This window comes from Ictalurus furcatus, chromosome 3 (genome assembly GCF_023375685.1).
Source record: "Ictalurus furcatus strain D&B chromosome 3, Billie_1.0, whole genome shotgun sequence".
In the NCBI taxonomy this organism is placed as follows: domain Eukaryota; kingdom Metazoa; phylum Chordata; class Actinopteri; order Siluriformes; family Ictaluridae; genus Ictalurus; species Ictalurus furcatus.
The window spans coordinates 21091249-21110647 of record NC_071257.1 but is presented as its reverse complement, the minus strand read 5'-3'; the positions used below and the strand labels follow the sequence as shown (position 1 = coordinate 21110647).

At 37.5% G+C, this 19399-nt stretch overlaps 1 protein-coding gene across 5 annotated transcripts in view; it reads right to left on the bottom strand.

Moving 5' to 3' along the window:
- Window positions 1–19399, bottom strand: part of smap1 (small ArfGAP 1) — a 125826-nt gene that overhangs the window by 64082 nt on the left and 42345 nt on the right. For 2 of the 5 annotated variants that reach the window (XM_053621382.1, XM_053621381.1), the window contains exons 4-5: window positions 13911–13986; window positions 3857–3928 (exon numbers count right to left, since the gene is read on the bottom strand). In XM_053621382.1, the coding sequence (XP_053477357.1) occupies window positions 3857–3928; window positions 13911–13986 (148 nt within the window). Of the gene's footprint in view, window positions 1–3856; window positions 3929–13910; window positions 13987–18743; window positions 19026–19399 lie in introns of those variants that run through there. The other 3 variants (XM_053621384.1, XM_053621383.1, XM_053621386.1) reach the window with 2 other exon arrangements.

Below are 19399 nucleotides of genomic sequence, written 5' to 3'. Positions count from 1 at the left end.
TAATCGGTATCGACCGATAAAGGCCATTTTTCACGGTATCGGCCTATAGTTTAAAAACATCTGATGACCAGGGCAGATTATATACTGTCAAACAAAAGAGGGCGGGGAAACACATTGATTTCATGCTGTGTGTAAAGATGATGTCTCTTGTGTGGAATGACGACAAAACTGCAGTTTGTAATCTCTGTAAGCTCTACACTGCTAAAATTTTACACCGGACGCTGCAGCAGTGAAGCGGGAGTTTCGGCGTCGAGTCAATTTTTTTTTGTTGAGCTGCTCGTGCTGAATTAAAGCGCCAGTTGAAAGATTTAAATGAAGATGAGTTGACAAAAAAAAGTATATAATGCACAGAAAAATATATTTGTAGAGTAGTATATTTCATATCCAGTTAATGTTTAATATATAAAAAAGTTGATATTATATATGACCAGTTTGATGTCAGTGATGAAGTGGAAATGATTTTGTTTGTGGTGAGTGAATGTGAGACTAACAGGAGTTTTTTTTAGAATTCAGTCAATTAATTCTGTTAATATGAATTAATAACATTCAATAAGTTAAGAAATCTTAATTTATCTTCAGAGTTTAGTTCATGTGTTAATGTTAATTAGAGTAAAGTGTTTTCTGTTTATGAGACCAGTTACTGTGAAACAACTTGTTGAAATGGAGAGAATAAAGTTTTTATTTGCATTTCTTTCAGAATTGTGGAATCAATTATTAATTTAAAAGAAGGCAGAACTATCGGTATCGGCCGATATCACTCTGAATCGGTTATCGTATTGGCTGAGAAATTTAGTATCGGTGCATCTCTAATCTTATCAGAACCGGGAATAGACAAGTAATAGAGAAATAGATATATACATATATATGTTTGTATATACATACATATATACACACACACACACACACACACACACACACATATACATACATATATATATATACATACATATATATATATATATATATATATATATATATATATATATATATATATATATATATATATATATATATATATACATATACATACATATATATATATATATATACATATACATATATATATATATATACATATACATACAGTGAGGGAAAAAAGTATTTGATCCCCTGCTGATTTTGTACGTTTGCCCACTGACAAAGAAATGATCAGTCTATAATTTTAATGGTAGTTGTATTTGAACAGTGAGAGACAGAATAACAACAAAAAAATCCAGAAAAACGCATGTCAAAAATTTTATAAATTAATTTGCATTTTAATGAGGGAAAAAAGTATTTGACCCCCTCTCAATCAGAAAGATTTCTGGCTCCCAGGTGTCTTTTATACAGGTAACGAGCTGAGATTAGGAGCACACTCTTAAAGGGAGTGCTCCTAATATCAGTTTGTTACCTGTATAAAAGACACCTGTCCACAGAAGCAATCAATCAGTCATATTCCAAACTCTCCACCATGGCCAAGACCAAAGAGCTCTCCAAGGATGTCAGGGACAAGACTGTAGACCTACACAAGTCTGGAATGGGCTACAAGACCATTGCCAAGCAGCTTGGTGAGAAGGGGACAACAGTTGGTGCGATTATTCGCAAATGGAAGAAGCACAAAAGAACTGTCAATCTCCCTCGGCCTGGGGCTCCATGCAAGATCTCACCTCGTGGAGTTGCATTGATCATGAGAACAGTGAGGAATCAGCCCAGAACTACACGGGAGGATCTTGTCAATGATCTCAAGGCAGCTGGGACCATAGTCACCAAGAAAACAATTGGTAACACACTACGCCGTGAAGGACTGAAATCCTGCAGCGCGCGCAAGGTCCGCTGCTCAAGAAAACACATATACATGCCCGTCTGAAGTTTGCCAATGAACATCTGAATGATTCTGAGGACAACTGGGTGAAAGCGTTGAGGTCAGATGATACCAAAATGGAGCTCTTTGGCATCAACTCAACTCGCCGTGTTTGGAGGAGGAGGAATGCTACCTATGACCCCTGGAAGACCATCCCCACCGTCAAACATGGAGGTGGAAACATTATGCTTTGGGGTTTTTTTTCTGCTAAGGGGACAGGACAACTTCACCGCATCAAAGGGACGATGGACGGGGCCATGTACCGTCAAATCTTGGGTGAAAACCTCCTTCCCTCAGCCAGGGCATTGAAAATGGGTCGTGGATGGATATTCCAGCATGACAATGACCCAAAACACATGGCCAAGGCAACAAAGGAGTGGCTCAAGAAGAAGCACATTAAGGTCCTGGAGTGACCTAGACAGTCTCCAGACCTTAATCCCATAGAAAATCTGTGGAGAGAGCTGAAGGTTCGAGTTGCCAAACGTCAGCCTCGAAACCTTAATGATTTGGAGAAGATCTGCAAAGAGGAGTGGGACAAAATCCCTCCTGAGATGTGTGCAAACCTGGTGGCCAACTACAAGAAACGTCTGACCTCTGTGATTGCCAACAAGGGTTTTTAAACCAAGTACTAAGTCATGTTTTGCAGAGGGGTCAAATACTTATTTCCCTCATTAAAATGCAAATCAATTTATAACATTTTTTATGTGCGTTTTTCTGGATTTTTTTGTTGTTATTCTGTCTCTCACTGTTCAAATAAATCTACCATTAAAGTTATAGACTGATCATTTCTTTGTCAGTGGGTAAACATACAAAATCAGCAGGGGATCAAATACTTTTTTCCCTCACTGTATATATATATATATATATGTATGTATATGTATATATATATATATATATACACATACATATATATATATATATATACATACATATATATATATATATACATACATATATATATATATATATACATACACATATATATATATACATACATATATATATATATATACATACATATATATATATACATACATATATATATATATATATATATATATATATATATATATATATATACACATACATATATATATATATATATATATACACACACACACACACACACACATATATATATATACATACATATATATATATATATACATACATATATATATATATATATATATATATATATATATATATATATATATACACATACATATATATATATATATATATATACACACACACACACACACACACATATATATATATATATATATATATATATATATATATATATATATATATATATATACACATATATATACACATATACACATATATATACACTAATATATATATATATATATATATACACATACATATACACATACACACACACATACATGCATTATATATATATTTTATATATATATATATATTATATATATATATTTATATATTTATTTATTTTTTTAAACTGCTAACTGACATCGCTTGGAGCTTTGACACATACATGCTAAAGCAAGAGCTGCGACTACTTTTGTGTTATTTTTGGAGAGTAGTGCTATTTTGGTTTTTAGACATCGCCGTGGGGAATATGCAGTTAGACATGAATATTCAGTTCAGTGCTCTTGCTTCTGCATTCTGCAAAAAGTTCTTTTTCAGTAAATGACTGAAAAGCGTTATGCAATAGTTCAAGCATAAGAAAGGCTCAGACTCTTAACAACAGCTGTATTTGGGGGGGGGGGATATGAAATAACGACTGGCTATAGGGTCCTGAGAACCAAACACTGTAAACAGACTGCAAAAGCTAAGAGACTGAATATTGACTCGTCCGGTCCCCCTGCACCCTGACGGAGACGGTATTATGGCATCCGGTTTCCTTTTACAATAACAAATTACAAACCTTGGGCTTGCGATCCTCAGCATTTAACATGATATGAGACTCAACAGCACACATAGCAAAAGCACAGCACACCACACCCAGCGAGCGCTCTACAGTACCTCCAGTTTGTTTTTCTCGGCTGCTTGTGAAGAGGGAGAAGATGCCGAGGGCAAAGCAGCATCAGAAGACTTCTGCAGAGAGCCAAGAAGGAGAAAGAAGGACACAAAGAGGAAGACAAAATTAAAGGGGTGGGCAGGGGTCAATAAAATGTGTGGGAGTTTGAAACCGAGATAATAGGGAAGAAAAAAAAAAAAAGGTGAAAGACATGAAGAGAGAAGAGCACAAGCAGTTGAGTAATTGCATTTATTGAGCAGGAAGGACACAGCAATACATATACATGTACTATTTAATTGCTTGGTCCATACAATTCAACATGCTCACACAAAGACAAGGACTATCTATGGAATCAATGCAAAAATAAAACGATCATTAAAACTATAATTAAACACACAACTGGTTGATAAATAATCCAGCAATTTTTATATAAAAAGCCTTTATGCTGTATAGATCTTCCTCCCTAGAGTATCTTACAGATAAAAGAGTCTTTTGGAAAAAAAATCCATTAGACTGTTATCTAGAATCAGCGAGCTGCTATGCACACTGGTATCTCTCTCTTCCTGTTTGTTTAGGGTGTCTTCCTGTACTGTTCTACGGCCAGATAAACAGTCAGTTCCTTGCACCAAGCCCCACAAAGAGTCTCTTTCCATTACGTGAGGAAATAAGCGGGGTTGGATTAGCGTCAGCAGTTTCACCGTACCTCCATATGTTCACCCAGGTGATGGAACAAAGGGGAATGAAAAAAGAAGAGGTTCCACAGAAAGAACATGGGCCAGAAAAGAAAAGACAAGACAGCCTACGTAGGTTTGTAGTCATCCCGGGTTGTTTGTGAGCATCTAATGCACTCTTAAATATAAATAAATAAAATTGCACCCTGGTGCTTTTATTTTTGAGTGAATACCTCTATGTATTGGCTTTTTTTTTTATTTTACTTGGTTTAATTACGAGGGCTATCTCTGTGTGTCATGGCACATAAATTTTGGTTATACAGCTGTTTACGGAAACTTCAATATCTTGGCTCAGGATGGGCCTAGCTCCTTAGAACAAAAACTGATCTCTTTCTGTGAAAATTTCAGGTTTGTATCTGGTCCCCCAGCAAAGATATTCAACCCGAAAGTGAGGGAAATCTTTACTTGCTCTTTCTTGCTCCCATAAAAAAAATTAATAACTAAAATAAAGTCTAAAAGTCTCAAACCTGAAATGTTCTACATGCACACTACACTTACCCAGGTACTCCTCAAAACAATTAAATATAATTATATATATATATATATATATATATATATATATATATATATATATATATATATATATATATATATATAGAGAGAGAGAGAGAGAGAGAGAGAGAGATATATATATATATATATATATATATATATATATATATATATATATATATATATATCTATCTATCTATATCTATATCTATATATATCTCTCTCTATATATATATCTATATATATCTCTCTCTCTCTCTCTATATATATATATCTATATATATCTATATCTATATCTATCTATCTAATATATATATATATATATATATATATATATATATATATATATATATATATATATATATATATATATATATATATATACACACACATACATATATACATACATACACACATATACACACACATATACACACACACACACCTTGTAATGTGCTCCAGGGGTCAATATTTGTTCCAAGGAACAAGGCCCATCCTGAGCCGAGATATTGAGGTTTCCGTAAACAGCTGTATAACCAAATTTTGTTGTGTGCCATGACACAAGGATATCCGTCATAGAAAATAAAAAAATATTTTTTTTTTCCCAAATCTGGTGGTTTTGCAATGTCAATACATAGAAGAAATCATGCAAATAAATAAATAAAAATAATTTTTAATTAAAGCAACCAATTATTGGAAGACTTGAGATGGGATGCCATGTCAGAGAAGTTCTCTAGATCAGAGGTCATAAGGGAAACATTTATGTTTTATTTTGTAAAAAAAACATTTTTGGCTCTTTAAATAAGAATTAATTAATAGGTTCATCTGTCCATACATCTATCCATCCATCTATCTGTCTGTCTGTCCATCTGTCCAATCACCATTTGTGCTGATGCTACAGAAAACAAACAAATAAACAAACAAACAAAAACAATGGGTAAAGAGCCACCAATCAAAATGTTGTTTGGGAAGCCAAAAGAACCCCTTCTGGCACCCTTGTGTTTAAAACTGTGGAGTCAAGTCAAGGCAAATGAACATTTTACCACTCATCTGAGGAGCTTCCTGAAGTCTACTGGTGATCAGCTCTCCAGCATTTAATCAATTCCTGTTACAGTACAACAGGCTGAGAGGAGAAAAAAAAAGAAAAAAGACAAGGAAGCCAGAAAAATGAGAAAAGAAAGCAAGAAGAAACAAATTCCATAGGGGAAGTGAGAAACAAAGAAAGATGACCCATTCTTCTTCATTTCAACAGTGAAGTGGCGCTGTCAGAAGCGTGGGTCCACAGAGACGGAGTAAAACAAGCAGGTCGATTATGACCCTTGTTAGTGTGTAGCTGTCCAGACCGGGCCATTACTTGCTGATGGATCCTGCTCATAATCCACCCTTATTGGGTTAGCATCAGCACTATGCTATGCTGCAGCATTAAAGATCCGATAACAGATATGCTGCAAAACTTCTCCCCTTACCAATACACCTTTCAGCAAGGCCTCTATCCAGGGAAATAAACAGCAAAGTGCCCACTAGAGAAGATGGAGGCAGACCAGTCAATATGCAGGGACAGCTATCATTGGAGAAGCGCCGAGGGCGAAGCATATCACCATCTCGATCTTAATGCAATCTGGGAAGCAGCAAAAAGGACTCACGTAATTGGGCTCCCATTTTCTGAGAAGAGCTGAGCAAAGCCGCGAGGGGCCAGAGGTGTCTAACTCTATGCTAGGGCGAGTAATAGAGAGCATACATATCAATGCTAGACAATACAGGCTAGTCAATGCTGGATAAGAACCCAACTGGATAAGAACCCGACGATGACAGGGTCAGTGGAGCCACCAGCCAGTCCATCAGTAAGAAACCCAATTACTAAGTGAAGAATAGAAGAGTGAAGAGCAAATCTATAATCTTATTATATGTGTTCAGATCTCACACATAAAGCAATCTCAAGCTAAACCCAATAACATACGAAGTCTTTATCTTGACTTCTTATAGAAATCAATTTTTAATCATTTTTCTCTATATATTTTTAAAGTCATCAGTAATTCCACAGTCATGTATGAGGTAGGGCTGGGTGATATTGCAAAAAAATATATAATTTTTTTAAATCTTGATTTTTTTTTTTTTTCAGCTTTATGAGCAATTCTTAATTAAGATTTTTTTTTTTTGTTCTTACATAATGCAACTGAAAAATTACACAATTTATTTATAAAAGGTTTTTAATTTATTAGAATCGACTGTGAAAAGGTAGATAAATTTGAATATGAAAAACAGTAACATCTAGAGCAAACAGGGTAAAACAGGGTACACGGTGCCTTAGTGGTTAGCACGTTCACCTTACACCTACAGGGTCGGGGTTCGATTCCAAACATGGCCCTGTGTGTGTGGAGTTTGCATGTACTCCCTGTGCTGCGGGGGTTTCCTCCCCCAGTCCAAAGACATGCATGGTAGGCTGATTGGCATGTCCAAAGTGTCCGTAGTATATGAATGGGTGGGTGAATGTCTATGTGAGTGTGCCCTGCGATGGATTGGCACCCTGTCCAGGGTGTTCCCCGCCTTGTGCCCGATGCTCCCTGGAATAGGCTCCAGGTTCCCCCATGACCCTGAAGAAGGACAAGCGGTATAGAAGATGGATGGATGGAAATAAATAAAAACATTGTTTGCACTATTTGCTATAGATGGTGCCATTACCATTTTTGCACAACTTCGTGAACCCTTCTTTCTTAACAGAGTAAACTTTGTGAGATGAAATGCCACCGCAGCTGAAATGTCCTTGGGGTATTCTTCTCAAATTCGAGTTACTTCCCAGTTTAAAGAGCGATGTCAAATCAACTTGGATGTGCACAGCATCAGAAATAAAACATCTTACCTTTAAAGTGCAATTATTATGGATTTTCAAATATTACCTCTCATGTAGTGCGTTACAGAGCCGTTTTTCGAATGCAAAAAAGTCTGCAAAATTAAAAAAAAAATAAACGCAAGACAAACGGAGTTATTGACTCCCAGAAGAAGGAACCGATTCTGAACAGCTGAAACAAGTCGTTAGAAACTCCAGATTTACTTCCTGTACAAACCTATGTAGGTCTGTAACAAAAAACCTCTGGTCTTCATTGGCTGTTCACGAACAGACGGAGCTGAAACTCGTTATGGTAGTGGCCGTTTCCTTTTTGAAACACGCTGACAGCCTTGACCAATCACAACAGACTGGGACATCTCCTTTCAGAGAGCATATTCTGCCTCTGCTCTGATTGGTCAGGAGGTTAGAATGAATCCTTTATAACGGATCGTTGAACAAATCCTTTGACTCTGGGGCTGGGACGGGGGGGTTAATGCTGTAATTTAAATTATGAGCACATTAAAGTGTTTTCTAACCTTGGATGCATGGAAATCTATTGTATGAGAGCTTTAAAACTAAATTTGGCAGGTTTCAAAACCACAATAGGTGCACTTTAGTATTAGCTTTAATTTAATCAACTTACAGACATATTTGTTTGTTAAATCTAAAATACTGACTACAGTTCGCTGTTTGAGAAAGAAAACTTTGTATGTCGAATGTGCCGAGGTCGAGAATGGCACAATTAAAACTGGCAAATTACCATTTAGGATGTAATGCAGCATTATATTTCACATGATATTTTCCATATCTCTGAAATGATATTTGCACCTCTCTTTGCTACAAGCTCAGTCTTCGGCAAAGAGCTGACTGTTTATATTATTGTGGGGTTTTTAAAAAATTTTTTTTTAAATCTAAGCACGCAGGGAGTAGTGCAGGCTGTAGGAGGCATTTATCAAGTTAAGAAGATGCTGGTTGCATGTACAGATGTTTTTAAAAAAAATTTAAACATGCGCACGTGTATAATCTCGATTACAACATTTGAAAAGCATGTAAAAAAAAAAATCCTTCAAATTAATTCAAATTATCATGAACATCGTCCAGCTCTAGTACGAGGAATGCGGAAGTTTCCTTCACAAGGTCTGGAAGCTTCTTCTTTTTGAAACTCCTGTTTTGTAAAGCTCAAGCTAGATTAACAAAAGGTTTCGTATCAGTATGACAAATAACCTCCTGAGACTCATTATTTTGTGATGTTCAATTCGATCAAAGTAATGAAAAAATACCTACTACAAAAGGAAGCAAAAGATAAAAAGTAAAAGCCATGTTATGAAAACAAGGAAGGGGGATGATGGTTAATATCCTGGTACATTTATTTTCCAAGGCTTTACTCGTGGGCTGTACACACAATCATTTAATTTCAGCGAACCAGAATGGCAAGAACATAACATCATTGCAGTGGCTTTTAATATAAAATGCTAGTTATTCCTCTACAAAGCTCGATATTTATTTCCTACTGATATTGGCATACTGGAGGATGGAGTGGGTTTAAATGGAGGTGAACAGAACAGAGACTGGGACAGTAAAGTAAGAGCTCCTGGCAGTGCTGCATGACTGCGCTCCATCTCTTGTAAGACGCGGACATTCAGGACAACACTGAGCAGGGGTTTTGTTTTTCTGCCCCAAAAAACAGAGGCTGCCTCACCTGAGACTTCATTTCACGCCTGGTTTTCTTGTTCTAATCACAACAGCACTGCAACATGATAGAGGGAACTAAGAGAGAGCTTGGGGTGCAACCAACTAACGACCAGAAGCCAACTACTCTCTACCAAACAAGCTGTGAAGCTTAAGATCGGTAACGAGTGTGTGTAAAGGTGTTTAGGACTGATACAGAGGACAGATACAGACTGATACGGCTGAATGAATTCACATAAGATTAGAGATGCACCGATACAAAATTTTTATTCAGAGTGATATTGGCAGATACCGATAAAGATAATTTGGTGGTTCTGCCTTTTATACCTTTTAAATTGCTACTAATAATATTATAATCTGCCTTCTTTTAAATTATTAATAATTGATTCCACAATTCTGAAAGAAATAATAAAAACTTTATTCTCTCCATTTCAACAAGTTGTTTCATAGTAACTGGTCTCATAAACAGAAAACACTTTACTCTAATTAACATTAATACATGAACTAAATACTGAAGATTAAAGTAAGATTGCTTAACTTATTGAATGTTATTAATTCATATTAACATTGACTGAATTCTAAAAAAAACCTCCTGTTAGTCTCACATTCACTCACCACAAACAAAAGCATTTCTACTTCATCACTGACATCACACTGGTAATATATATCATCAACTTTTTTATATATTAATATTAACTGGATATGAAATATACTACTCTACAAATATATTTTTCTGTGCAATATATACTACTTTTTTTGTCAACTCATCTTCATTTAAATCTTTCGACAGTGTACTGGCACTTTAATTCAGCACGAACATTGTGGCAATACATAGAGTCGACGCCGAAACTCCCGTTTCACTGCTGCAGCATCCGGTGTAAAAGCACAGTTTGTTAACATGCACGCCGAAATAAATATGCACTGCTTCTGCTCTGCTGCAGCACGCGGTGTAAAATTTTAGCAGTGCAGAGCTTAAAAACTGTAGTTTTGTCGCCATTCCACACAAGAGACATCATCTATACACAAAGCACGGATTTTCCCGCCCTCTTTTTATTGACAGGATATAAATCAGCCGTGATCATTGGATGTTTTTAAACTATAGGCCGATACAGATTATTGGCCGGTACATCGGTGCATCTCTACACAAGATTAACTATAAACCATCACCAACAGCTGAACAAGGTCCTTCATACAGACTTTCTGTAATCCAACAAAGATTCAAACTATTTTGGCACAGAACTACAATTGCTATGATAGCTTTAGGACTTCAACTGTCACGAACAGTTTTGCACTCAAGTCTCCATCAGTGAACTGTTGATATCTTTAACAAAATAGACTTCATGTGAAAACTATAATGAATTTCCTGGTTACACACCTGCATGTTTTGACCATGTAGTACACAGTTACAGAAGAGAATTATTTATAATCCTGCCCAGATGAGGATGGGTTCCATTTTGAACCTTTCAAGATTTCTTCCTCATATCATCTCAGGGAGTTTATCCTTGCCACTGTCACCTCTGGCTTGTTCATTAGGGATAAACTTACTAATGTAAAATTTATATCCTGGATTTATATATTTCTGTAAAGCTGCTCTGCGTCAGTGTCCATTGTTAAAAGCACTACACAAATAAAAAATTAACTGAATTGAATTTACACTCTAAACTCTAAATCTCCAAAATTATTCATAAAGCATAAATAAGATATACCCCCCCCTTCCCCCCAATTCTGGCCACCTGCCAATTTCCACCCACCGGCAAGCCATCCCAATCATACGACAACTACCAACCAGGAAGAGGAAGGTTAACGAGTACTTCCTCCAAAACACCCAGAGCCAGCCAGCCGCATCTTTTCAAACTGCTGCTCGTGTTGTGTCACAGGACAGCGTAACACTTTGAGGGGGAAAAAAAAACGCTACAGTAACTGTTTTCTTCTGCATACATGAGCTCATAGACACTCATGATTAGCGAGAATCACTGTGATTAACAGGAGAGAGTGAGAGTGAGAGAGTGAGTGAGTGAGTGAGAGAGAGTGAGAGATAGATAGAGAGAGAGATGGCTGTGGCATTGTTGGTATTTGAACGATTTTCTGTTGCACCACTTGACAGCACAAGTTGTTTGTAATAATAATAGTAATAATAATAATAAGAAGAACTGAACGATGCAAAAAGTTTCCAGTTCTTTCTTAAAATGCAATCTTCGCCAGTCTTTTTTTAATGTCATAAACGAAAATAATCAAATTAAACACCTAATTCATCTCCATGAATAAACAGGCGTAAGAGTCATTAAAAAAAACCATGAAAATGTCACTTGCACGCGTCAAACACTTCAACGACGTTTCAAATGAGAAAGCCCACAGATGTTTAGAGTCAATGATCACCCATTTCGAACAGATGCAGCCCCGTCACTTACGTTCTGCTTTTCATCCTTCCCAGTTCTCTCTCGCTCTCTTTTCCATATCAACCACAGTGTAAAGCCCCTTTAACCGACACAGAGACGTTTAAAGCAATTCATTTGCATAGAAAAGACGCTGCAGCATAGGTGCATGAGGCAGACTTGAAATCACACTGACTAAAGGCAGCACTCCAGTCCTACTGAGGAACACACAATTACTCTTATTTACTTATTATACACTTATTTACTCTTTTTAAAACTCTTCCATCAAGGGGCAGCTAAGGTCTGTTCCTGGTGCAGGCCAAGGCTGCATGAACTATTGAACGTAGCCACGGATCTCGCCTTTCCATGGTTTTCTGCTCTCAAGAGGAGTTCAGTGAGCTGTGAAGGCCTCATAACCTATGCACTAAGGGCACCTTTTCATCCATTTGTTTGTTTAATATTCTAACAGCATTGCTACTGTTGACTATTCTGTATATAAAAAGATTCTTTTTAATTGAAGAGTATTTTTCCATTTAACATACTTGTGGGTGCCCTGTAGTGAAAATTCCAAATGTTTAATTGGATCTACTGAATTCTGGAATAAAACTCTTCACATACTGATATCTCGAGTATTGCTCCTGGTATGCTAATCAAGATTAGACAAAATTAGTCCAGATTAGGTGTCTACTGGTTTAGTTAATGCTTTTGCCAGAGCAGGTATCAAACTCCTGTGTCTTCAGGTGTTAACATGAGAGCTCATAGAATGGTCAAGAGGGTCTACACAGTCCTGGTTTTCTTTGCTCTTATGAGCTTTTCAGCTGATAGTTACTACCGGTGTTAGTTAGTTAGCATTTCTAGCTGCAAAGGCGCTCGCTAGCTTTACAAATATTCAATGGAGGTGGTTCATCCAAAGAATTACCTTACATGGCAGCGTTGCTAATTTCAGGTCAAACTTCAAGGCCCTTTGCCAGTAATAATTTTATACATCTTGGAAAAGCGTTACATGTTTATTCCACTTTTTGCATGTATCTTGTCATTAAGGTTTTTTTTTTTTTTTTTTGCAAGTTTGGTGTATTTTCACTATAAAAGTATCTTGTGGCACTGAATACTTACTGTATTCTACCATGCTTTTCTTCCTGAACAGACTGAGTTAGGGTGGAGTGAAGGGGAGATGGGGAGTGTCTATAAAAAGACTGACAGGAGGCTCAGGTAAACACAGCCAAGCATTCCAGCCCATAATACAGTTTGGGTTTGAATGGGTTTTCTCAGTCAAATAATATACGTGTGCTGATGCAACTGCTTAAACATTTATTTATTTATTTATTTTAATCCTATTCTACTTTTTATACCAGTAAGATTTTTTTTTTTTTAAATGACTACTGCTCCTTTAAGGCATTGCATGTTTATTTTGTACTAGAAAAATACTCCATTTATTATAGTTTTATTGATGGAAAAACTGAAGGAAAACCACTTTCTTCTGCCATCTTCTGCTCAGTGTGACCACTGAGGGATATGTATGTAGGACGACTTTTTATTTTTTTTAAACCAACTAATTAGCATGCATGACAATTTAACAACATTTGCTAAGCTCCAGTTTTTCTAGCACATACTAGAAACAGACACCTTGGTGTGACCTTCTGCCCAGAACTCTGAACAGCTGTATGATGTCTGAGGCCTCTAGTGATCTACAGCCTGAGCAGCATACATATTACCTACTTATGTTTTGCCTTGAGCAAACACCTCACTGAAATTCATATTAGACACAGCACCATCATTTGACTAGTAAAATAGGACACACCGGACATTTTCATAAGAACCTATGTGAATCTTTTACATTAATAATGCATTTAAAACGATTCATCAGTAAAACAAAACATATTCACAACAATGCACTGAAGGACATTACTGCAGCTTGCCAAAAGTGATGCGTAGATGATCAGGCCGTACTTACAAAAGAGTCAGTGACTGCGTTTTTGTCATAGTACTTCTTCTTCTCATATTTGTCCCTGATGAAGAACTCTACAGCTCTGAGAAGGTTGTTAAGGAAGAAAACTCTGGGGACAACTCGCCTGCAATGCATACAAAGTTAAAACATGTGCTCCCCCCATCCCCATCCCCCCTACAGGCGAAATACTACATCACTAACTAATACTAGCGAAATACTACATACAGTTGGCCTATTAAAAATGCAGCACTGATCTATATTATAATGCTGAAATGGTATCATGGTAAATTCCGATTCCTCATGCATCCATATAGTAGAAGTGTATAACCATGCCTGTGAGACGGTCAGTTAGCACACCATCACCTAACCATTATACTCTCTCTCTCATTCTCCATGAACAGTTAGCAGCTGCCTCAAAGCCTCTCATCCTCACCTCCATGTATCAAAGCTGATTAAAATCTTAGTTTAAAGGTCCATTTTGTCTTTGGGTAGTATACTTGCTGCTGCTAGCAAGCTTTAATTGGCATCTTACACTTGTTAGTATGTAAGCTCCTGCAGGTCTGGCCTCTCTTCTGAGTCTTTGCTCTTTCTTCACATCATCAGCTGCACCAAAGTCAAGACTTCTAATGCTGCTACTGGTCTCCATGAGAGAGGGAGTGAGAGAGAGAAAAAAAAAACAGTAACGGGAAGAACAAAGAGATGGGTAGAAGAAAGATTCTATACTAAGATGTACTCAATTATAGAAGAAATTTTATATTATATATGGAGTATAAAGGCAGAAAATGCTGCGGGTCTCTGATGCCTCACTGATCCCTGACACTGCTGAGAGATCGCAAAACAAATAGACAGGCACACTGATCATACAATACACACACTCTCACACACACACACACACACACACACACACACACACACACGCCAAAAAGCAGCACTGCCATCATGCAGCTTGGCAGCAAACAAAGTGTTAAGGGCAAAAGCTCCTTTGGCATTATTGGATTTGCACGTTCATGAATCTTTGATTATGACACAATTGTACATCTGATAAAAAATAATGGATCGGGGTCATCACAGTGACAGAGGACCCGGGAGAATGAAAAGGAAGTCAAGTAAGACGAGAAAGAAACAAAAGTAAGAAACAAAGAAACAAAAAAGTACAGGAAGTGGGGATGTCACGAGAAACGTGACGGTACTTGTTTTTCTGCAGTAACGTGGGTACCGTTAGTAATGAAAGTACCTAGTTGTAATTCTTCCAGAACTGAAGGGGGCATCAAATACACGCAAGTGTTTTAGTCGGTCCACAAGTGGTAAAGAATAAGAACAACGCCTACAAGCACACGGGGAAAACTACAGAAAACGGCAACAAGTTTAGCTCTGCCCTGACTCGCCGAGAGGAAAGGTGGTAGGAGTCAAATATGGAAATACTTCGCAATCGAGGCGGATGACAACAAACATATAATTGATGCTCTGAAGCCGGTGTGCAACCGATGCTAGTGTTCATTTCAAACAAAGCGAGGAAACACCTGGAATTTGGCGAAGCACCTGAAAGATGGTCCTATATTATGTTTGTTTGAGGCAGCTGGCATTGTGGTCGTGAAACCAGCTAACCTTATGCTCCATGTAATGTTTGCGATAGCCAGTTATTTGTTAACGATGCTAATCAATTGCAGTGTTATAAACTACCTCCTAATGGGCCACCCTACATTTCCATTCAGCCCATGTCCTGTCAGCTAAATGTAGCCTAATGTCACTAATAATTATTCAAATGTTCATGCTTTTAATAAATCTTTTTGGCCTGCCACCATATCAGTGAATTTAAAATAATGCTTGCATTCAGAGTATAAGGGGTGTGTGTGTGTGCTTAGGAGTTTTTAGGAGTGCATCTTAGCACTAGTAGCCTCCACTGTTTTATTAGTCATTGTCAGACAGTGTTTGATAACTAAAATATCCCCCCCTCGCTCTCTATGCCAGTATCAGCCAGAGGAGTTTTTAATTTTTTAGTTTTTTTTTTTCCAGAAACAGTGGAAAAAAGGAAAGAATAAAACTGCAAAATAGGGAAATGTAAAGCACCCGACATTCCTGAAAAAGATTGGCAGAAAATTACTACTCTTTGTAATGGAGGGAGGACAAAAGAAATTAGGAGCTCCAAGCTGCTTAGCCTTAACACTGTAAACGGAGAGATAGTGAGTCATCAAACAAGTAGCAATCCCTTTACTATGACTGCAATTATCTAAAAACTACCTTAATACAAAATTTCGATATTGCACTGAATTAATTGAGTGGAGAAAAAAAAAATTGCGTGTTCTGTGCCATTATATTCTCAGAGAGTTTGCTGAAAACAGACATGCATGATTCTGGACTTGAATTTAATTCAATTTTTATTTTTTTAAATTCAACTGATTTAAAGTCCACGAGTTTTTCCCAGGCAGAGGACGTATTTAAAAGAAATTATTTATCTCTAGGACTGTTAAAATAAACCAAATTTAAGTTTAATGCATGTGATAATTACAATTAGGACTATACATGAAACAAAATATTGGCAATATACTCCTCTACTATTACATGTCACCTATTAGTGAGCGGTTTCTTTAGTGAGAAGGTGGTGTTTTTATGTTATTTTATAAAACCATCTCAGACTACTTAAGAAAAAAATAACGCAAATTAAGGCATTAGTGTGAACAACATGCTAATATTAATTTTATTAATCCGAACAGTCTGCCCAGAAATTTGACATAAGGGCTGCTGAGAAGACGGAGAATATTAGCATAAATATTGATGTAACTTTTGAGCTTAAAGTCCCTGTGAAGTGCCTTGAAACGAGCAGCGTTATTCGATGTCATTTCCACTGAAACAGGAAGTCAGGGCGGGACATATTGAGCGGCTCCTCCCAATTTTTAAACAGCCAACAGCATTTAGCTTACCTCACGTGCTTGACGGTTAATACCATGGATGCAAGCCAGAGCGATAAAGTGAACGAAATCAATAAATTACATTCTTAACCAACTTACAGTTGGGAAACTGAATAAAACGCACGCCTTCGAACAGCCAAACACCCATTTATGACCCATTTTTATAATGTTGTGGGCGGGACACTTTCTAGATTCTAGAGAGCATTTGAACAGACAGAAACTCTGATGAAAACCTGAAGTGCAGAATGATGTCATCAAAATTGTTGGTTTTTTTTTTTGTCATTGTTTTGGAGCACACTAGCTTATAGATAACCTTAAGACGAACATATTCATACCAAAAGTCACAAAACTTCTATTTTGATTTCATGGGGATTTTAAGTCTGAAAACCGCCCCAAATCGTTTATTATATTACATTATTTTTTTATTTAATTGAATTCTAATACTGAAGCTAATCTAAGCTATACCTTCAAAAAAGGATAGTATAATTATTTTGTCAGCAGTTCACAATAAACGGAAAGCGACAGAGCGATAGAGATAGAGAGAGCGAGAAATCGAGAGAGAAGAACAGTGGGATAGAGGTAGACTGATCTTCAATTTTATTCATTAGTCTCCTGCTTTCCATAGTGAGCACATCTATTTTTCTGATACAATTTAAATGAAGAGTCAAAGGCCAAGAACTGCATAAAACAGGGTGGGAGTGAGAGAGTGAGCCCAAGAGACAGACTAAAATAACACAGATAAAGGAAAAAAGGAATGAGAAAAGAGACCAAACTGGAAGGAGGAACCTAGGGAAAAACGAATAGCAGAGAGGAAGAGAAAATGCTGAAGAGTGCTGCAGAGTGATTCTGACAGAAAGGCTGCTTTTCATTGCATATCTTTTCTTGACCATTCGTAACGCTTACATAAATGGGGCAAGTCGTCTATTAGCGGGCTCATTAAAAACATGAGACAAGGAGCAGAGGCACAGAGCGTGACAACATCTGGCAGAGAGAAAAAGGTCTACGACACCAGATGCAAATCTCCATTCAGAAAATCTCTGCCTCCGAATGAAGCGAGTTCTATCAAAGGCTTTTTTTTCCTGGAAGAAGCTTCACCTTTCCTATCCAGATTAATCCATTTCGACAGTTAAGAATATTGTACTGCAGCGGTCAGCATAGAAATGAAACGATTTCCACACCCACACCAACCACTAGAGCGCAGATAAGCAGGGTGCCTGCCAAGGAAATTCAATTAAAGTGTGCAAAGGCTCCAAAGAGGAGAATATGGAATTAGCTGGACTGCCATACACACCCAATTAGACCAGCTGTGTGTGACAGGCTGCAGGAGGGAAAAGCAATAGCCAAGAAGAGACAAAAGAAACAAACAAAGGGAAGAGTTGTTGCTATTCCAGGCGTGTGTGTGTGTTTCACCTTCCCTAATAGTATGCAGGTCCAACTCAAGGTGTGCGTGTTAGCTGTGAAAGCTGTATGTCGCGATGCATTAAAATACTGTAAAATCCCGTGTAAGGCCTTTGTATCCGAGCACTAAATCTAAGTGAGGAGTGGGGAGTCACTAGAGACTCTAGTGCATACCCAAGGGCACTGAAGTTCTCCTGTACATTATTTAAAAAAAAAAAAAAAAAAAAAAGTACAGTGTGGATACTGGACTCTGAGCTCAGAACATTACTGGAACGATTGCATTGTAATGATACAGCCAAAGCAATCTGATTATATATTTATAAAGCAGTAATGAACCTAAAATTAAATGGACAGCAATATGGCAGTCAATGTCCTTTAATACTTGTTACTATTTACACTGATTCGCGGTATGCTTTTGGTGTCGCACATGATTTTGGTAAGACATGGAATGCTCATGTTTGCACTTGAATTTTAACTAATTTGACTACTATTATATATACATATTAACCACAAGAGTTGGGGGTTTGATTCCCACCTCCGTCCTGTGTGCGTGGAGTTTGCATGTTCTCCCCGTGCTTCGGGGGGCTTCCTCCAGGTACCCCGTTTTTCGCCACCAGTCCAAAGGCATGCATTGTAGGCTGACTGGCATCTCTATATTGTCCATAGTGTGTGAATGGATGTGTGTGTGAGACACCGTCCAGGGTGTCCACCACCTTGTGCCCAGAGTTCTCTGGGATAGGCTTCAGGCTCCCCGCGACCCTGTGTAGAATAAGCAGTATGGGAAATGGATGGATGGATCATTGTGGCCAAAAGTAGGTTTTCCTCAAACAGTTACCAAAAATTTGGAAGCGCACAATTGTATAGGACGTCTTTATATGCTGTAGCATTACAATTTCACTGGAAACGAAGCGGCCCAAACCTTTTCCAGCATGACCGTGTCCCCTGTGCACATCGTGAGGTCCATACAGAATTGAGAGCCCTGACCTCAACCCCACTGAACACCTTTAGGATGAACTGGAATGGCGATCGTGCCCCAGAGCTCCTCACCTAACTTGAGTGCCTGATTTTACTAATGCTCTAATCGCTGAAAGGTCAAAAATTCCCACAGCCTCATTCCAAAATCTAGCGAAAAGCCTTTTCAAAAAGAGTGGAGGTTATTATAACAGCAAAGGGAAGGAACTACATTTGGAG